A 22,058-nucleotide genomic window follows, 5' to 3' on the forward strand; every position below is an offset into this window, starting at 1 on the left:
TAAATTGTTTTCAAATATAATTTATTTTCGAGACTTGGCACAACAGATCATATTAATGGCCTCATTGGTTTGTCACAAAGAAGTAGTAAAATAAAAGTGAAACAAGAGATCAGTTCCGTCTTAATTGTTTTCAAATAGAATTTATCCTCGAGACTTGGCACAACAGATCATATTAATGGCCTCATTAGTTTGTTACAAAGAAGTAAAATAAAAGTGAAACAACAGTTCAGTTAAAGTTAAAAATTCAAAGGAATTATTTTATAAATTTCTTGTTGGCAATGGCAGCTGCTCTTCGGCCACTACCAGGGAGAAGTCTTCGCAGTGCGGCAAATTTTGTGACATAATCCTTCTTCGAATATTGACCTGCATCCATCCACGTCTGAGTGGCTTTGATCTCGTTTACCTGAAAAAAAGAGAAGAGAATAATAAAATTTGAGTGGTCAATTACACGTTTATGTAGTGCATCAGGACTGCAGAGTTCTGGGCATAAAGTTCTTGCAGAACAAGGTTAATTCTGCTTTTATTTGGGAGTAGTTCAATTGTCCCTACGTTTACATGATTTCTGGACGAATCATGCTTTCCCCACAGTACATAGCAATTACAGCGAACCTTTTCCTCTACTCACTCAAATACCCTAAAATGCATACACTCTAAATGTCTTACAATGAAATTTGACCTATGTTATTCGGCGCAAGCATAATACGAAGCAATATTCCTTCGTAATACGAATCTTTTTAGCTTTTTCATTGTAAGATACAAAGAAGAACCTTCGTAATAGGGCGATTCCATGCCAAACCAACGAACGCTTGGAATTTCATCTCTCCGATTTTGATGAAACTTTTTTGGGGGGTAGGGGTCATCATAAAAAGACCCCCTGCCAAAGGGTTTTGCGATATCTCACCCCGTTCGGCTGTGGCAGGATATCAAAGTTTTTGCTTTAGTCAAAATCATGATATTTTCTTAAATTTCCTCTTTTCTGGCTGATTTCCTACCTTCCATTTCCACCTTGCCTACCTTCCATTACCGTTACCACTAAGGGCTAGACCATGATTTTGACTAAAGCAAAAACTTTGATATCCTGCCACAGCCGAACGGGGTGAGATATCGCAAAACCCTTTGGCAGGGGGTCTTTTTATGATGACCCCTACCCCCAAAAAAAGTTTCATCAAAATCGGAGAGATGAAATTCCAAGCGTTCGTTGGTTTGGCATGGAATCGCCCAATACAGAGAAAAATCACTTTCGTATTATGCTTGCGCCATTTCCTTCGTAATATGGGAAATTTCTTCGTAAGACATTTAGAGTATACGAAGCTTTTGATGATAATTTTTTAAGGAAATGGTGGTCCATCACCCTTAATGCTTTTGAGTTTGGCTAGTGAAAACCAGAATAAAAGGTACATTTTTTCCATATTTTTTTCGCAGTTTGTAGCCCCCAACATTGCCAATTTGAGTCTGACTTCTTCCTGAGCAATCGGAATCGGAGTACTTTGAAAAATCGCCCTTTCTATGGTTGCACGGTAAAAACGGCTCCCGGTTTTCCCAGGAACTTCCTGGAAATCGCCTTTGTCTTTACCACAGGCTTCCTGGGAAAACCAGGAACCGTGTGGGATCAAACCAATCTGGATGCGTAAAAAAAGTGATTTTTCAAAGTACTCCGATTTGACTTCGAATTACATCAATCGATTCGTCTTGAATAGGCGAAAAAAAGTCTAAAAGCACTCTTGACGTTAGACTCAAAATTGCGATACTGTAGGCCAACAATTGCGGAAAAAAGGAAAAACCGCACTTTTTATTCTTTCCCATTGGCCAAACTCAAAACCAGTATGGGTGGTAGACCACCATAGGACCTTAATTTAAAAAAAAATCAGTAAAAAAAATTTGGATGTATTTTTTGGGGCATTTGCGAAAAAACTACTATATTGGTCCATATCTCCCGAAACAAGAGACTAGTAAAGTGGCTCTCGGAGACTATTTCCAGTACCATGAAAAGAAAGGAAATCCACAGGGCAGGTCGCACTCAGGCAACAAACAAGTTTCTGGTAAAGGCTCCAGTGTAATTATTTCTTTTTTGTACAAATTACGTCGTTTAAGCTGTTTGGGCCGAACAAAAGAGTTGAAAAATTTATCTGAAGCTCTTTGCTACATAGGGAACACCCCCATAAAGTTTCGTCGGAATCCGAGACATCGATTTCGGGCCCTCGGGTGACTTGGGAAAGCATTGGCCCACCCTGTTTCGTGAAATAATTTTGAGAACTCACCACAGCGATTGGAAGATCATCGGTGTCCCTACGTTCTGCCAAATCATGGAGATACTTCGACAACCGGAACCGTGCCCCGAGACGAGCCAGCTCGTGCCTGTCAGTAACCTCGTCGTCGGCCTTTACCTCAGGTGTTCCTGCAGGAACCTGCAAACATTCCATTCTTCTCTGTCATGGCTGCATCTCTTGACACTGCGCACCAACTTCAAATTAGCACGGAACCCCTTAGTGATCAGTAACAAAATGATTTCGAAACATAAAAAAGTATTTGTAAAATTTTCAAACATTTTGCAACGGATTAAACTGATACTCCACAAATCGAAGAGCGTACATTGTATGCTTTGACTGGAGCATACCTGCAAGCACGCTCTAGCTAGCGCATGCCTGCCAACCATGCATTTACTAGAGCATACATGCCATGTACGCGCTTCCTGATGCAAGCAACTCCATATCCCTTATGCACTAGATGCATGCTTCAGGCAGCGTGTACGGCATGGGTGCACTAGTAAGTGCATCTTTGGCAGGCATGCGCTAGCTAGAGCGTGCTTTCAGGCATGCTCCAGTGAGAGCATACAATGTACGCTCTTCGATTTGTACAGTAATTGAGCGATTGCGTGCATAAAGTACAAGTTATGAGTTCAAAAACACTCTCTTTGCAAACTAAGATGACAGTTGTAAGAGTCGACCCGCAGGTTGACGCAACTTATTGTCTACTGCTCAGTCATGCTTTTCTTTCTAAACGTACGTGGTAGGTCACCTAGACGCGCCGTTTTATTTTAAAAGGGCAGGTTGGCCTCACATTAGATTGTCCTTGCCACGAGCATGTCTATTGACCGATTGAGAGCGTTAAGTTTCAGGTTGACTTTTCGCACTAAAAAACTATGTAATTTTCTTAACATAAGCTCTGCACGAAACTGCGCATGCCTTTAAAAATAAACGAATTTGTGCGCAACTACGCACGAGAATGTTCGGACAATGTTCTCACTTGAGTGATCATCTGAAAGAAGAACGAATCTTCAAAGAAAATCCCACGGAAGATACGCTGTTATGTACGAATGCCACACACTTGGGTTTGTACCGAGGCTCAAAAGGCTTTAAAAGCAAGGGAGAAAAGGTACGAGCAAGGGGAAATAACTCCAGCCAAATTTGTACACCGAAATTCATCAAACATGTAAATTTCACTGAAATTCATCGAAATGCGACTGAAATCCATCGAAGTTTGACTAAAATTTATCGAAATTTGACTGAAATTCATCGTAATTTGACTATAATGCATCGAAATTTGACTGAAATTCATGGGATTTGTACACCATAGTTCACAGTGATTTCCCCATGAGTACACGGTAAAGACGGTTCCTGGTTTTTCCAGGAACTCCCTGAAAATAGCCTATGTCTCTACCATAGGCTTCCTGGGAAAACCAGGTACCGTTTTTACCGTGTTAGGGGACCGCAGAGGACTAACACTTAATATTGTTCCTCCTCACCTGCTCCCCGAACGCCGTACAGTCTACCGTCTGCACAGTGCACCCGCCCCACACTCGGGTGACGGGATGCCTGGCCTCGACGGTGAGCACGCCATCGCTGTCGATGGACAGGCGCACTTCCACCTCGAGGCCGGCCTCGCGCCGCGGCAGGTCCTCGACTCTGTACTCGCCGATGAAGGCGTTCCTCGAAGCAACGGTCCTCTCGCCTTGATACACCTGCTCAGACAAACGTCACACACCGTGTACTGGGGTAGCGGGAGACACGAAAAAACCAAACGGGGTCTAGACTGCACCAACTGGTGTGGTCAAAGGGATATGCCATTTTAGACGCACCAGTTGGTGCGATGTACACCACGTTAGGTGCGTTTGGTGTGGTCATTGCATGGAAAGGCCACACCAAACGTAGCCAGACGTGGTCTAGACCACACCAACTCATGCGGTCAAAATGGCATCCATTTGACCCCACCAGTGGTGCGGTCTAGACCACGTTTGGTTTTCCAGTGCACTCTACAAACTCAACAGTGTACTCAGTACACTCTCTTTAACGTGTTCTCATGAGTACACTCTCTTCAGCGTGTACTGAAGAGCACACTTTCTTCAGCGTGTGCTCTTGAGCACACTTCCACGAGCGTGTACTCAACTGCATGTATTTCAAGGATCTGAGCACACTCTCGTTGGAGTGTACTTGTGAGTACACGCTGAACAGAGTGTGATGAACACACTGTTGAGTTTGCAGAGCAGTTTGGGGTTAACTTGAGACACAACCTCCAAGTGGTTCCAGAGTGGCCACGCCACATGCTTTGGGAAACCAAACACCCTGACGATTCCCTGACCTGAAACCAACTTTCACTGACCGTTAAAGAGAGTTCAGAGCGTACACGAGTCAACGACTCACCTTCAAAGAGAGGACGTCCTGGTGGTCATACACCGTAAGGTACAGCCTGGAGCACGAGAAGGGTATTGGAGTGTTTCGCGGTATCAGTACGCTGAACCCACCGTCCTCCTCACCTAGAAACCGAGATGTGATACACACCAAGTGGAGTGTTGTTAAATGACAACAGTAGTTGTTCGGTGTCTGGAGGGAAAATTTATCAATAGGCAAGCCTTTTGTTGTATTACAACTATCTTGTCAGGGGTAACAATAATGTCATCGCAATAAAAAAAGAGATGCGTTGTCGTTTAACAAGACTATTGTCATCAGACAAAAATTTTTGTCTTATGATTGCACGTGCAACCTTACAACAAATACTGTTGTCAGATGACAATAACCTTGTTAAGGGGAGGTTCTACTGAAAATATTGCATTTTTCAAATTGAGACCCAGTGTAAAAATTCGTTGCAGATGTATAGTAATACATAGTTCATGGTCAAAATGACATTTAGAGCCTTGACTACCTCGAATCAGCGAAGAGGTTTTTTCAGCCTATTGTAGCAGTTTCAAAAATTTGGTCCTACGCAAAGCATTCAACCTAAACTGGTGTTCTGGACATTCTTGCACTTCTTTGGCTCATATGCAATAAAGCGTGGATCACCAATACATGGGACCCAACAAATTTATTTGTCGTGCTTCCAGAAAAAGTCACTTAAAGATCAGGACATCTTGAATGTCTTGAAATTTATTGACAGCTGTCTTAAAAACACAGTTATGGTTTGTAAGTCCGTATCTTACTAATGCCACGGTTATCAATTGAACAACAAGTGGAAAAAGTTGCCCAGACACAGTTTACGTTGAATACTTTGGTAGGAAAATTTTCAAAGTTACGACTGTATTATCAAAATTCCTCTTCGAGGGTTGGGGGTAGGTATTGTCTCCAAACTAAAATTTAACTATTGACTATGAATTACTTAACAAATTTTTGATTTATGTGAATGGACCAATTTGAAGAAATAAGATTTCAGTAAACCCCCCTTTAAATTGCAACACAATGTAACCAACAAAAATGTGTTGTTTTTTTTAAATCAAAGACTTGTCGGAAGTCTTCACGTTCAACAAGCGATTTATCAGAAAACAGCAGCGACGGCTACAACGTGTTTGCAAAATAACAAGACGTGTTGCTCTTAAACTTCACAACAAAAGTGTTGAAAAATTACAGCAACTAATTAGCAGTGTAGGACGCTGTTCTCTCTTACCGAGGCCGAAGCTGATGGGAGTCACGTCGTTGACCAGGACGCCGGCGAGGTACTGCGTCCTGTCTCCCGCCAGGCGGGCAGCCAGAGCGGCAGCGCCGTACGCGACCGCTTCGTCCGGGTTCAGACTCTTGTTGATGTTCGTGCCCGGGAAGAAGTCCGCGAGCAGGCGGTGCACCGCGGGCATCCTCGTGGACCCTCCGACCAAGACGACCTCGTCGATGGCATCCACATCCATCTAACCACGACACTTCAGCTTAGAGCATACACGGTGGAAACGGTTCCTGGTTTCCCAGGAACCTCCTGGAAATCGCCCATGTCTTCGCCATAGGGCTCCTGGGAAAACCAGGTACCGTTTTTACCGTGTACACTGGTGAAACAAAAGGCATTTTATGCCCTTGGGAAGGGTGTGAATGATATAAGACTTGAAAGCAAAATTTTAATGCCCTTCCCAAGGGCATTAACGATTCACGCCGCTCAAAGGGCTTAAATCGTTGACACCATTAAATGGCACAGTTTTGATGCCTTTGTTACACCAGTGCTGTGAATTTCAATTAGTGACTTCATGAGCACAGACTGAAATTTGTAAAGATATGTACAAAGCACGTGCGGTGCAATGCATTCCCTACAAATCCAACGGTCAGACTTCTCGCCATTCCAGAGGCAAGACATAAAAGTTTCGCCAAGATTTGGTCAGACCTGAAAGTCTCGCCAAAATTTGGTCAGACAAAAAAGTCTCGCCACAAAACGGTCATACTCGAAAGTCTGACCCCAAAATGGCGAGACTTTTGTGTCTGACCACCACCGAAAGGCCGTAATGCGCCGGACGGTTACGGCCTAAAGGCCGTGGTCAGACACAAAAGTCTCACCGTTCTGGGGTCAGACTTTTGTGTATGACCGTTTTGTGGCAAGACTTTTTTGTCTGACCAAATTTTGGCGAGACTTTCAGGTCTGACCAAATCTTGGCGAGACTTTATCGCCATATTTTGACGTGAAGTCTTTCCATCCAAATTGCAGTGAATTGAAGCATCGCACCATACGTACAACAGCTACCTCACGCACCGTGCTTAGTAAATTTCTATGCAGTTATAAGTGCATGAGCTTTGCAAGAAACTGTGCATGCGTTTCAAAATGTGTGATGTGTCCTGAAAATGCCCTAATGCATGAGAGAGCGTTGCACTTCACTAGCGATGCACACGAAATGTTCTGATTAAAGTTTGTACGAGACCTCAGTCTTTCGTGCACACAAACTTTTCGTACAATTTTATGTACGAGAAACCGCACATTTTCCCCCATATTTGTGCAAAATCGCGTACAAATTTGTACGAAAAGTTCGTGTGCACAAAAAACTGTGATGTCCCGAACATAACATCTGGTGTGTACACCACTCGACGGCTACAATTCTTACAGCGTTCGGATTCTCAGTGCTTACGTACATTGATGGACTGCAGGACGTCCGCGACCGCATCCCTGGTTCGGTTGAGGAGGTCCCTGGTGAGGTCTTCGAATTTGGCCCGGGTCATGGCGATGGGAAGTTCCTCGCCGATGAGCGGCAACACGTCGAGCTCCGCCCGCGTCACGGCGGACAGGTCTTGCTTCAGCCGCTCGCACATGGTGAGGAGGCGGCGCGCCTTCCGTGGGTTCCCGGCAACTTGGCGCCCCGTCTTCCTCTCGATCTCCTACCGAAGGCAACAACCGTGTCTTGACACATCAAATATTTAGGTACATGTACTTTTTTTAATCACTTGAACTTCAGGATCTCTACAAACCGGAGTGTGTACTCAGTAGCGTCTACAGACGCATACTCAGATGAGTACACATCTACAGATGCATACTCAGATGAGTACACATCTACAGATGCATACTCAGATGAGTACACATCTACAGATGCATACTCAGATGAGTACACATCTACAGATGCATAGTCTACAGATGCATACCTAACTCATCTAAGGATGCATCTGCAGATGTGTACTCAGCCAAGTATGCAACTGCAGATGTGTTCTCAGCCAAGACATCTGTAGACATGTATCGCCAAAAATGGTACTAGATGTATCACCTTTAAATTTACAGTGTTAGAGTGTGCATCTGGATTCCATGCTGCGCACGGCAAAAACGATTTCAGGGTTTCCCAGGCCCGCCCCGGGAAAACGGCCTCTTTTTCCAGGGTGGCCCTGGGAAACCCTGACACTGTTTTTACCGCGCACTTGTAGACATACTTTTGCAATGTGGTCGAAGATTCTGTTGTCAAAATCTTGCCCACCAAGGTGCGAATCGCCTCCGACTGCCCGCACAGTGACTAGACAGCCTCTGACGTTGGCCACCGTGACATCAAACGTGCCGCCGCCCAGATCGTACACCAGGACCCGTCTGGTGGTGTTGCTCATCTGCTGCATGGCGTAGGCCAGCGCGGCCGCAGAGGGCTCAGGCACCGTGCGGTGAACCGTCAGCCCGGCCAGGGCCCCTGGAACAAAACACAACACTTTAATAGAGTCAAATCACTTCCAGAAAGCGCACTCAGATAACACTCTCATTCCAGGAACGTGACAGAATGTCACGTTCGTCTGAGCGTTGTGTCACATTCGTTTGGATGTGAATGGGCCTAAAATCAGCTTCTTCACATTCATACGAATGTGACACAATGCTCAAACGAACGTGACACTTTGTCACGTTCGTTTCAACGTGATGTCACGTTCCTGGAATGAGAGTGAAGGGAGTGGGGTACATTGTATCACGGGGTAATATGTATCACGCGCTCTCAAAATTAAAACTCGCGCGCGGGGTGGGTCTCGTGGTAGGAAATCGATAAACCATCGGTAGTACTTCATTTTTTGTCGGGGCGGGACATTGTATCTCGCATCCAAATGGCGGCATGAGCGGAGGAACTTTTAGTCTACCCGAAATGAGGAAAAGTAAAATTATGATTTCATCGAATATTGTTTGCCGTATCACTGTCACTCAGTTTACGGCCCCAATTTTGTTCTGGCATTGTTGGCATGGGCATGGCAATGATGTTAGACGTGCCGATCGGTACCCTTCGATGCAGATTAGGGCGCTGAGCCCGCCTTCTTGATTAAGTGCGCTGTGGGGGAAATTGTATCATTCCAAAATGGGGTAATATGTATCAGCTTATTTTTGTGTTCTCGAACGGTTTCCATCGTTTGCTTCCCATTCCTGGGGTTTCACTGGGATTCTTTTAAATATTAATTGAGTGTCAACACTAATCAGCACCAGGAGAGGCAAGTTTCATGCAAGAAAAGAAAAGAAATTCAGGTTTGTCTTTGTCACTTGCTGCGTTTTTGGACTGATCTTCCTATGCAACAACAGTAATTTCTTAATGCCTTTGTATCATGTTTGCAGGACAACTTAACAGCCCTGCGTATCATATCTTAATAACCTCAGAACAGATCCATGATGCACAAATCGATGTTGCACCAAACTCTGCCTAAAAGCGGTCATTCTCTTGAGAAATCTGATGTGATACATATTGCCCCTCACCTGATACAATGTACCCCATTAGTGGGGCACTTTGTATCAAACGTAGGAATAAAGCAAAGTGAGACTACACTCTAAACCAGTTAGGATACATGAAAATTTTGATTGGGATCTTCAATAAGAAGATCCACATAGTACTTTAGCACAAAAAAATTAGGTTTATGTTGCCACTCAGATTTTTCACATCGCAAAATGAAAAAAGGGATTCACTGTACCCCACTCTCCCTTATCGACAAGCATTGCACTGAGTAAACTGTAATTTAGATACTTCATACTATTTTCGTCTGCAGCCAGCGTGAAAATTAGCATTTGGCACCGTTTAGCTACGAGACGAAGGATTTTGTCCCACAATTCAGCAAGTTCTAGCGCGATAACGAATGCATTTTCTTGCCGTCTTTGCCTGCTTGTCAGCCCATGCTAAACGTATGCAGTTGCAAGTGTGTGCATAATTGGCCAAGCATGCATTTTGCAGCCAGTTAACTCTCATTTCAGGAACGTGACATCACGTTCCTTTGGGCATTGTGTCACGTTCCTTTCGATGTGAATCAGCCATAGAGTAGCTTATTGACATTCAAACGAATGTGACACAATGCTCAAACGAACGTGATATCACGTTCCTGGAATGAGAGTGTTAGGTTCTTTGTTTGGTTCCCCCTCGACGCCCTTACCTGCTTTCCTGGTGGCAGCTCGCTGAGCTGAGTTGAAGTACGCCGGCACCGTGATGACCGCCTGGTTGACGGGGTACCCCAGGAACGCTTCAGACACATCCTTCATCTTCTTCACGACTTTAGCAGATATCTGCACAGAAAAGAGAGGAATGAACCCGAATTTTCGTGGTGGGCATAAGTTACACAAGATTACCGGGGCTTTCCCCCGACGTTTAACGCTAATTTTAGTGGACGGATCGAGGGGGCACTCACTCGCGAGAACCTGTGTCGAGTTGAGCGTCCGAAGTCGCTTAAAATCCGAAACATTCCTTCAAAACGTAGGCAACAATAAAATAAAAACGCGCAAATTTGTCGAAAATTTGTTGAAATCTGACGAATTTAACCCCTTAAGAAATTTTGCGCATCCAATGACTAAAGGTGGTTGCCTCATCGGGATGGACCGATGACAAAATGGGTAACAGATTCGGCTGCCTCCGTTTCGGAAACTTGCGACCATATCCACTTCACAGCATCCATGGGTTAATTTCAAGACTATGCTTTAATGCAGGCGTAACTACATCAAGCGTAGCTAAGCAAATAGTTACGCTATGGTTTTATAACACTCTCAGCCATTTACTGACTATTTGATCCAGGAAGCGGAAGAAGGGGATAACTCAATTTTGGCCATTTTTCAGGAGAAACAAAAAACTGTTAGCAGGGAAAACTAAAACAAAACAAATGAATGTTGCAGATGTTAATAATTTCAAAAAGCATTAGTAAAATTTTGGAAAAAAATCAAAAGTGTAAGGTCACTCCGTAGAGGATTTCTGCGACTTATCACTTTCCGTTGAAATGGAAAACAAAGTCACCTCACCTTATATTTCCTAAACAAAGTGGAATCTGGAGACAAGTCAAGTGGAACAATAGTCTACATAAAGTGTATGTTACTCTGGTGTATTTTTAGGCACGAAGTAGCCTTATAGTATACCCAGGATTCAGCCGGCCCGAGATTCGATTTGTGTGGCCCTTTATGCATTTCGGAAATTTTCTATACGATTTTAATGAGATTTTGCAGACTTGTAGAACTTTGAACGCTGATTCTGATGCTGAAATCTGGTTAAAAAGTCAACGGCCAATTTTGAGAAATTTGCTGTCAAAATCGCCGTTTCCATGGCAAAACTAGACTCGTCACAGGAAAAAAAGGGAGTGGGGGGAGCCGAGCCGAGCCGGACCAATAGCGGAGCTTCTTTTTGGGTCTGTACAGCGTACTCCAAAAGCTGAAATAGCACGTTCGAAATGAAAAATTTCTTTGACTGCAGGTAGACAAGATGCAACAATAGAATTGGTGTCGTTTCGAACGTGGCCATTTGGATCGGCCGGCCGTCCAGTGACTTTTTATGAGAGTGTCCCGCACCAATCCCGCACCGCTGCGTTGTTGTTTTTGCTGTTGTTTTGTTGAAAATTTTTGTTACTCTTCAAATCGGAGTGAATTGAGCCATTTAACTGCGTACCTGTGCTCATGCATCTGTGAATTGTCTTTCCTTAATGTAGTTTAAGAGTCGCTTTAAGACTTTTAGTCTCTTTTTGAATAAGCTGGTCATATAGCTGCTCCTTTTAACCAGGTTTGATGGTACTTCTAATTCAGTTAGCACCATGATCACTTCGCTCCACCTCGCGACTTTCAGTGCTCATGTTCTTCGAACAAGACTCACCCGCGTTTCGAGACCATCCCTCTCGAGTTTATAAAGTTTGTCAAGCCAACCGTCGTGGTGTTGCTACGTTGTGAGTGAGAACTATTACACAGAGTTGAAGAAAACATGACTAGAGAACCGTAGCCTTTTGAAACAAGCCAAACAATTCAACGTCAGCAACAATGGAGGGGCAGTTTTAATGCGCGACTATACTCGTGTTTTCAGCTTCGCGATTTTCGCAAGGGCGCAGGCGCCGACAAAATTGTTGCCAACCCGCGAAAATTAATTTACTGCCTTCTTTCTGCAACCAAAATTTTCATAATGATGGACTTCAAAGATGTTCCTTTGTCGGATCACTGTGGAATACATTAGCATTGGAATTTTTCGAATTTCCCGGCATTTTGATTTCTCTTTATTGCCATGGTTAAATTTTGACGGGTGGCACATCGACCACATTGGCACCACTGCCATTCGTAGCCACCCTTGAGCCACCCCCTACCTTTTACATAACTTTTTTGCTTTCCCCACACTCCTACCCAAATTGACTTCGTGACTCCTAGGATTTCTTGAAATCGTATTTTTTGGACTTAGCTCTTTTTTCCAAATTGAAATTTTAAATTAAGGTGGGGTTAAGTTGAGTTGATTCTTTTTACACTAGATTCATAAAAACACAAGTTGAGTTATATCCTTTTGCCAATTTGTCAAACGGACTCATGTAGACTAAGGTTGAGTTATCTCCATTTTCCAATGAAATTTAGACTGTAAAAGGGGTTAAGTTGAGTTATACCCCTTTTCCATGTGGATTTTCTCCTAAACTGCTTGGAATTCAGTCAAATAATTTGGTGTAATGATGTAAACCATTCTAAGGCACAATAATAAAATAAAAACTCAATTTGGGGATAAGTCAAGTTATTCCCTTCTTCCGCTTCCTGGATCAATTTCTCATTAACAGACGCAAACTGACTATTTCTCATTAGCAGACGCATACTGACTATTTCTTATTAACAGACGCATACTGACTATTTTTTATTAGCAGACGCATACTGACTATTTCTTATTAGCAGACGCATACTGACTATTTCTCATAAGCAGACGCATGTCTTTAAGCCACCGTAATACTTAGTATTTTGGTCGTCCACTTTTTTTTTCGTAATTTACTTTGAAAACGATAATATTAGTCCAGTGATTAGCAATTGCTAAGTAATACAGAGGAAAAATAGGAAGTGTTACGGTTACTTGCAGAAATGCGTCTGCATGAGAAATAGTCAGTGAAAGGGTGAGAAAGCAGTGCCCAGATGAAACCATCACGTACCTCTTCTGGAGAGAAACTTTTCGAGATGTCATTGTGAGTCACTCGGATGAGTATCTTGTCTTTATCCGCCGCGGCGACTGAGAAGGGCCACCTCGCGACGTCATCAGGCTGCAGTCGGCTGAACGGCCTCCCAACCATCCGTTTGGCGTCTGTTAACAACGTTTGATTGCTTGAAGCCGAGGGGCAAACAACTTGAATTTTGGTGCACATTTTCCTTGAAATAACGTGAAATAACGGTGAAATAACGTGAGATAACAGTGAAAAAACGTTGAATTAACGGTGAAATAACGTTGAAATAACGGTGAAGTAACGTGAAATATCGCGAAATAACGTGAAATGACGCGAAATAACGTTGAAATACCCGAGTAAAAATAGAAGGCTGCAGATAGGCTGACGCTTGGCTGACGCATGGTTGTATGGACCGTTTTTTGGCTGTATGCATGGCTGCCGTGGCTGCGTTGCAGCCATGTCGCAGCCATAGCGATGTCCTGGACTTGCAGCCATGCACGCTGCAGTGGCTGGTCTGGCTGTTTCACGGAGCGCTTTGGCTGTGGAACGCTTCAGAAGCTGCGCACAGAAGCCTTTTGGCTGCCCGAAGCAGCCTATAAACGCTGCCACGCACTCACTCGCGAGAACCTGTGTCGAGTTGAGCGTCCGAAGTCGCTTAAAATCCGAAACATTCCTTCAAAACGTAGGCAAAAATAAAAAAAAACGCGCAAATTTGTCGAAAATTTGTTGAAATCTGACAAATTTTAAACCCCCTTAAGAAATTTTGCGCATCCAATGACTAAAGGTGGTTGCCTCATCGGGATGGACCGATGACAAAAGGGGTAACAGATTCGGCTGCCTCCGTTTCGGAAACTTGCGACCATATCCACTTCACAGCATCCATGGGTAATTTCAAGACTATGCTTTAATGCAGGCGTAACTACATCAAGCGTAGCTAAGCAAATAGTTACGCTATGGTTTTATAACACTCTCAGCCATTTACTGACTATTTGATCCAGGAAGCGGAAGAAGGGGATAACTCAATTTTGGCCATTTTTCAGGAGAAACAAAAAACTGTTAGCAGGGAAAACTAAAACAAAACAAATGAATGTTGCAGATGTTAATAATTTCAAAAAGCATTAGTAAAATTTTGGAAAAAAATCAAAAGTGTAAGGTCACTCCGTAGAGGATTTCTGCGACTTATCACTTTCCGTTGAAATGGAAAACAAAGTCACCTCACCTTATATTTCCTAAACAAAGTGGAATCTGGAGACAAGTCAAGTGGAACAATAGTCTACATAAAGTGTATGTACTCTGGTGTATTTTAGGCACGAAGTAGCCTTATAGTTACCCAGGATTCAGCCGGCCCGAGATTCGATTTGTGTGGCCCTTTATGCATTTCGGAAATTTTCTATACGATTTTAATGAGATTTTGCAGACTTGTAGAACTTTGAACGCTGATTCTGATGCTGAAATCTGGTTAAAAAGTCAACGGCCAATTTGAGAAATTTGCTGTCAAAATCGCCGTTTCCATGGCAAAACTAGACTCGTCACAGGAAAAAAAGGGATGGGGGGAGCCGAGCCGAGCCGGACCAATGCGGAGCTTCTTTTTGGGTCTGTACAGCGTACTCCAAAAGCTGAAATAGCACGTTCGAAATGAAAATTTCTTTGACTGCAGGTAGACAAGATGCAACAATAATTGGTGTCGTTTCGAACGTGGCCTTTGGATCGGCCGGCCGTCCAGTGACTTTTTATGAGAGTGTCCCGCACCAATCCCGCACCGCTGCGTTGTGTTTTTGCTGTTGTTGTTGAAAATTTTTGTTACTCTTCAAATCGGAGTGAATTGAGCCATTTAACTGCGTACCTGTGCTCATGCATCTGTGAATTGTCTTTCCTTAATGTAGTTTAAGAGTCGCTTTAAGACTTTTAGTCTCTTTTTGAATAAGCTGGTCATATAGCTGCTCCTTTTAACCAGGTTTGATGGTACTTCTAATTCAGTTAGCACCATGATCACTTCGCTCCACCTCGCGACTTTCAGTGCTCATGTTCTTCGAACAAGACTCACCCGCGTTTCGAGACCATCCCTCTCGAGTTTATAAAGTTTGTCAAGCCAACCGTCGTGGTGTTGCTACGTTGTGAGTGAGAACTATTACACAGAGTGAAGAAAACATGACTAGAGAACCGTAGCCTTTTGAAACAAGCCAAACAATTCAACGTCAGCAACAATGGAGGGGCAGTTTTAATGCGCGACTATACTCGTGTTTTCAGCTTCGCGATTTTCGCAAGGCGCAGGCGCCGACAAAATTGTTGCCAACCCGCGAAAATTAATTTACTGCCTTCTTTCTGCAACCAAATTTCATAATGATGGACTTCAAAGATGTTCCTTGTCGGATCACTGTGGAATACATTAGCATTGGAATTTTTCGAATTTCCCGGCATTTTGATTTCTCTTTATTGCCATGGTTAAATTTTGACGGGTGGCACATCGACCACATTGGCACCACTGCCATTCGTAGCCACCCTTGAGCCACCCCTACCTTTTACATAACTTTTTTGCTTTCCCCACACTCCTACCCAAATTGACTTCGTGACTCCTAGGATTTCTTGAAATCGTATTTTTTGGACTTAGCTCTTTTTTCCAAATTGAAATTTTAAATTAAGGTGGGGTTAAGTTGAGTTGATTCTTTTACACTAGATTCATAAAACACAAGTTGAGTTATATCCTTTTGCCAATTTGTCAAACGGACTCATGTAGACTAAGGTTGAGTTATCTCCATTTTCCAATGAAATTTAGACTGTAAAAGGGGTTAAGTTGAGTTATACCCCTTTTTCCATGTGGATTTTCTCCTAAAACTGCTTGGAATTCAGTCAAATAATTTGTGTAATGATGTAAACCATTCTAAGGCACAATAATAAAATAAAAACTCAATTTGGGGATAAGTCAAGTTATTCCTTCTTCCGCTTCCTGGATCAATTTCTCATTAACAGACGCAAACTGACTATTTCTCATTAGCAGACGCATACTGACTATTTCTTATTAACAGACGCATACTGACTATTTTTTATTAGCAGACGCATACTGACTATTTCTTATTAGCAACGCATACTGACTATTCTCATAAGCGAGCATGTCTTTAAGCCACCGTAATACTTAGTATTTTGGTCGTCCACTTTTTTTTTCGTAATTTACTTTGAAAACGATAATATTAGTCCAGTGATTAGCAATTGCTAAGTAATACAGAGGAAAAATAGGAAGTGTTACGGTTACTTGCAGAAATGCGTCTGCATGAGAAATAGTCAGTGAAAGGGTGAGAAAGCAGTGCCCAGATGAAACCATCACGTACCTCTTCTGGAGAGAAACTTTTCGAGATGTCATTGTGAGTCACTCGGATGAGTATCTTGTCTTTATCCGCCGCGGCGACTGAGAAGGGCCACCTCGCGACGTCATCAGGCTGCAGTCGGCTGAACGGCCTCCCAACCATCCGTTTGGCGTCTGTTAACAACGTTTGATTGCTTGAAGCCGAGGGGCAAACAACTTGAATTTTGGTGCACATTTTCCTTGAAATAACGTGAAATAACGGTGAAATAACGTGAGATAACAGTGAAAAAACGTTGAATTAACGGTGAAATAACGTTGAAATAACGGTGAAGTAACGTGAAATATCGCGAAATAACGTGAAATGACGCGAAATAACGTTGAAATACCCGAGTAAAAATAGAAGGCTGCAGATAGGCTGACGCTTGGCTGACGCATGGTTGTATGGACCGTTTTTTGGCTGTATGCATGGCTGCCGTGGCTGCGTTGCAGCCATGTCGCAGCCATAGCGATGTCCTGGACTTGCAGCCATGCACGCTGCAGTGGCTGGTCTGGCTGTTTCACGGAGCGCTTTGGCTGTGGAACGCTTCAGAAGCTGCGCACAGAAGCCTTTTGGCTGCCCGAAGCAGCCTATAAACGCTGCCACGCACAGCCAACTTAGCTGCAGTGGCTGTAGGCTGCGCGTCGCAGCGTGTTGGCTGCTAGCGCCAGCCCTGCCGCGTAGACGTTACAGCCATGTAGGCTGCAATGGCTGTAGGCTGCGCGTCGCAGCGTGTTGGCTTCTGGCGCCAGCCGGGCCGCGGCTGCACTTTACAGCCACGAAGGCTGCCATGGCTGTAGGCTGCGCGTCGCAGCGTGTTGGCTGCTGGCGCCAGCCGGGCCGCGGCTGGACTTTACAGCTATGTAGGCTGCCATGGCTGTAGGCTGCGCGTCGCAGCGTGTTGGCTGCTGGCGGCAGCCAGGCCGCGGCTGGACTTTGCAGCCAGGCGGGCTGCAATGGCTGTAGGCTCCACGCTGCGCGTCGCAGCGTGCTGGCTGCCAGCGACAGCCTGGCCGCGGCTGCACTTTCCAGCCACGTAGGCTGCAATGGCTGTAGGCTGCGGGTCGCAGCGTGTTGGCTGCCGGATGCAGCCGGGCTACGGCAGGACTATACAGCCATATAGGCTGCAATGGCTGTAGGCTACGGATGCAGCATGGTGGATGCTGGCGGTATTCAGGCGCACTCCTTGATTAAAGGGTTATAAAAAATAGAAAAAAATAGAATGGGTGCGTGGTATGCTGATATTTGAGTTGAATACGTTAACATACATAAGCCATGCAAGTTTCGTAAAAATCGGGACACTTTTTTGTTATCTTTGATATCTCGGGAACGGAAAGTCCTAGATGAAATTACTTATTGGATTTGGATCTGGAACGGTGTTGGGAACCCCTACAAAATCTACTAAGGGATCCATAGAACTTCAAAAGGCGTAACAGGCACCCTCAAAGGTCGTCATGGGGACCTTCATGTACTAAGGAGTGAAGCCTAGTAGCGATATGGGTCCTGCCGATGGCATCCACGAAGCTGCAGGATGCAGCCGAGATGTGGCTGTGACCCGCAGCTTCATAGCTGCCAGGGGCAGCGTGGCCCGGGCGAAAGAAGGCTGCCTGGAGCATCCTGAAGGCTGCGGGGTGCAGCCTACAGCAGCGCCTCACAGCCTCTAGGCTTCCGGGGGCAGCGTGGCCCGGGCGAAGGAAAGCTGACTGGGGCATCCTGAAGGCTGCGGGGTGCAGCTTAGAGCAGCGCCTCGCAGCCTCGTGGCTGCTGGGGACAGCGTGGTCCGCGAAGGAAGGCTGCCTGGAGCATCCCGTACGCTGCGGGGTGCAGCCTAGAGCAGCGGGGGCAGGGCCGACTCGGCTCCAAAGGGACACTTCAATGGCTGGCAGGTGCAGCCAGAGAGGCTGCAGCGGCTGTGGATGGCTGGATTTTGGCTGACGTATGTCCGAATACAGCCAATGTCTGCAGCCATCCGAGATCCATCCGAGCGCTCTCAGGCACCCGGAGGAAGCCAGCCTGCAGCCAATCTGCAGCCTATAATTTTCTCTCGGGTACCCTTGAAATAACGGCGAAATAACAATGAAATAACGCGAAATAACGAGAATTTGAAATAACGGTGTACAAATTTTGACGAAGTTGTTTGCCCCTCGCTTGAAGCGATGAACAGAGAAAACACCTGCTTTTAAAGCGCAGAACATATTTTACAGTTATCCGTAAGCATTTATGGTGCAAGCGGGACAGAACGACAAGTGCAGAACTGTATACACATACGTTGAGAATTGTGCTCATGGCAGCACGTAATTGGGCATGAAGAAGATAGTTTTCTGTCCAAATTTGTGTATTATGTTCTATGTACTATGTGCAGTGCGCATTGCACATACACTGTACATACAAAGGCAATACTTTCAGTACCTTTTTTGGCGTTACAACTGAGTATCGCCAAAGGCGGCCTCACGGAAAAGTATGGCCTTCAGAACGGCGATACACAAAAGTATCGCCAAAATTTGGCGATACTTGGCACTGTGGCAAAAAAGTACAGAAAATTCTGTTAATTTTTTTTGCCAGGATTCTCCGTAGCCCTCTTATCAATATTCTCCTTAGGCTCTTACAGTATTCTCTGTGGGGCCGTACAGCATTCTCCGTAGGACCTGGAAGACTGTATAGTCCTACGGAGAACACTGCAAGGTCCTACGGAGAATACTGTGCGGTCCTACGGAAAATACTGTAAAAGCCTACGGAGAATACTGTGCGGTCCTACGGAAAATACTGTAAGAGCCTACGGAGAATATTGACAAGGGGGCTACGGAGAATTACCACAAGCTGTTTACAGAATTTCCCGTAGCTTTTTGCCACAGTGTGGAGTACTGCCACGATTTGGCAACAAACGTTGAACAAATCAAGGGGGCGAGTTCTTAGTTTGATGCCGTGGTTTTGGCGATACCCAAAAGAATCGCCAAGTTTTGGCGATACTTCTGTGTATCGCCGTTCAGCAGGCAATACTTTTCCGTAAGGCCGTTTATTGGCGATACCCAATTGTATCGCCAATACTTAAGTATCGCCTTTGCATTTGCAGTGTAGGCGCGCGCCCCCAAAAAATGGACTTCACGTGCAATGCGACAGCATTGCATCAATCGGTGCAATGAAAACGTCTTCAAACGCATTCGGATTCTCAGTGTATGCAACCTTTGGGAAATGAACACAAGTTTCCATGATTCGACTGACTGTACAAAGTATTCCATAATAATGTACACACTTATGGGAAGTACGAGCTAGACCTGCAATTTCGTCAGTAAAAGTTTAGTGTGTACAAAAGTTTTTCAGTAATAATGAAAAAAAAAAACAAAAAAAAACACGAATTCCAACATAATGTTGTGTAAAAATGATCATTTTTTTAGCACAACATTGGTACTAAAAAGAAAACATACGCGTAAAAGAAAGTCAAGGAGGGGAAGAGGTCTTAGTTATGAGCTTTAAGTTGGCTACGTTGCCAAAAATGCACTTAAGTTTTGGAGGCTGATGTCAAGGGCAGATCTGGAGAAGGATTCGGAGAGGAGGGAATGGGTTGCCGCCACGCCTAAGTGTACCGTCCTCCACGCCTCCTGAAAGCCCCCCCCCTTTTTTTTTGATCCGCGCCTGGCTTTAGTATACTTACCCCACACGACGTTCTCGGGGTTCCGGTGGGCCTGGCTGGCCGCTGCGTCACCCACCAGCTCCGCCTCCTCCCCGTCGATGAAGCCGACGACGCTGGGCGTGGTTCTGGCGCCGAAGTCGTTGGCCACCACTTCGACCTTCCCATTCAGAACGACCGCGACGCACGAGTACGTCGTCCCCAGGTCGATCCCCAGCGCCGCCACCCGTGGATGCGCCATCGCAGTCCCTCTGAAAAAGACGGCGCACTCGCGTAAAAACGGTGAAGCCGGAAGAGCAGCGCAGGAAGACTGCAAAGTAAGGAAGTATTTAAGCTTGAAAAGATCCAACAATCGATACGCTTTGGATCTATCGGGAAATTAAGAAATACAACTTCCTTTAACGGCATTCAAGCCGATGACGTGGAAGAACATTTGTTATTGGCTGAGCGATAGCGAAGCCTGTTACTCCAGTGGGGTTGAAAAATTTTTCCTGTCTGTCTGTGTGTGTCTATGTGTGTCTGTCCGCACTACTCCTCCTGAACGGCTCGGTCGATCTCGGTGAGATTTGGCACACTTTTTGAATATGTCCTTGGCTCGGCACACGCGAAATTTCACCAACCTAGCCCAACTGGTTCGGTTTTTATAGCCGAAAAACACTGAAAAAACGGCGAAAAATCGAGTTTTGTGTTGGCAGATTGCTTCTGTCTTGAAGAAAGGGGGGTCTGGGGGGCGGAGCCCCCCAGCCCGGACAAGTAAAAAAGTTACAAGGATCAAGATCGAGTTATTGGCTGAGCGATAGCGAAGCCCGTTACTCAGGTGGGTTTGAAAAGTTTTGTCTGTCTGTCTGTCTGTGTGTTTGTCTGTCTGTCAGCACTGCTCCTCCTGAACGGCTCGGCCGATCTTGCTGAGATTTTGCACACTTTTTTGGTATGTCCTTGGCTCGGCACACGCGAGATTTCACTATCCTAGCTCAATTAGTTCAGTTTTTATAGCCGAAAAACACCTAAAAACGGCGAAAAATAGTGTTCTCTGCAGGCAAATGCCTTCTGCCTTGAAGAAAGGGGGGTCTGGGAGGCGGTGCCCCCCAGCCCCGTCAAGTTGAAAAGTAACGACGGTCAAGATCGTTTTATCTGTAGATGAAGCAACTCGATCTGGAATGAAGGGGGGTCTGGGGGGCGGAATTTAGAAGTTACCGACGATGGGCAAGCCATGGCCTGCCGAAGGCAGGCTAGCGCCGCAGGCCAAGGTAGGTGCAAACGCCAGGCGTGGATTGTCGAAACTGGCGCAGCATCGCGAAGCCTGTTACGACAAGACACGGTCTGGCGTACACCTACCTTGTTAGACTTGACGAGAGAAATCTGTTGCAGTTAAGCAAAGTAAATTTGAACTAATCTGAAGTGCCACCGTTTAAGGGGGCTCATACAAGCTAAAAGTACTTTGTAAAAAAAAAATTGTTGTAGACGGATAAAGATCTTACAATTGTTGTGTTAAAACCCTTTTAGATAATTGAGTAAGCTTCATTTTGGCTTAAGCCAAAGTGACTTTGGACATTTTATGGAAATTAAGTCAAAACATTTAAAATTTTGGTTCTCGTAAGATTTTGTTTGCATAATAGCTCATGTCTATGGGGGGAAAATCAGGGAGACTCATCCCTAGTAGTGTCATAGAATTGACTAGAATGGGCTTTATATCTGCAATACTTTCCAAGAAAAGAATAAAAACAACTTTTTTAACAATTTTTTTAACAAAGTTTTGAACAAAAAATTGCTTTTATGCTTTTTCTTGAAAACTATTGCAGATAAAAAGCCCATTCTAGTCAATTCTATGACACTACTGGGGATGAGTCTCCCTGATTTCCCCCCCATAGACCTGAGCAAGTATGCAGACAAAATCTTACGAGAACCAAAATTTTAAATGTTTCGACTTGATTTCCAAAAAATGTCCGAAGTCACTTTACCTTAAGCCAACATGAAGCTTACTCAACTATCTAAAAGGGTTTTAACACAGAAATTAAAAAATCTTGATCCGTCTACATCAAAAAATTTTTTTTTACTAAGTGCTTTTAACATGTATGA

General features: G+C 44.7%; 1 protein-coding gene across 3 annotated transcripts in view; it reads right to left on the reverse strand.

Annotated features, from left to right (window-relative positions):
• Positions 1-22,058, reverse strand: part of LOC117652815 (heat shock 70 kDa protein II-like) — a 24,066-nt gene continuing 2,008 nt past the window's right edge. For all 3 annotated transcript variants that reach the window (XM_034397941.1, XM_034397940.1, XM_034397942.1), the window contains exons 2-11: positions 20,007-20,233; positions 16,346-16,494; positions 10,032-10,161; positions 8,088-8,332; positions 7,305-7,547; positions 5,872-6,106; positions 4,638-4,750; positions 3,743-3,958; positions 2,259-2,405; positions 1-403 (exon numbers count right to left, since the gene is read on the reverse strand). In XM_034397941.1, the coding sequence (XP_034253832.1) occupies positions 254-403; positions 2,259-2,405; positions 3,743-3,958; positions 4,638-4,750; positions 5,872-6,106; positions 7,305-7,547; positions 8,088-8,332; positions 10,032-10,161; positions 16,346-16,494; positions 20,007-20,223 (1,845 nt within the window). In that variant the 5' untranslated portion in view covers positions 20,224-20,233 and the 3' untranslated portion in view covers positions 1-253. The remainder of the gene's footprint in view (positions 404-2,258; positions 2,406-3,742; positions 3,959-4,637; positions 4,751-5,871; positions 6,107-7,304; positions 7,548-8,087; positions 8,333-10,031; positions 10,162-16,345; positions 16,495-20,006; positions 20,234-22,058) is intronic.

The sequence above is a fragment of the Thrips palmi genome, unplaced genomic scaffold, assembly GCF_012932325.1.
Source record: "Thrips palmi isolate BJ-2018 unplaced genomic scaffold, TpBJ-2018v1 HiC_scaffold_7, whole genome shotgun sequence".
NCBI classification, from domain to species: domain Eukaryota; kingdom Metazoa; phylum Arthropoda; class Insecta; order Thysanoptera; family Thripidae; genus Thrips; species Thrips palmi.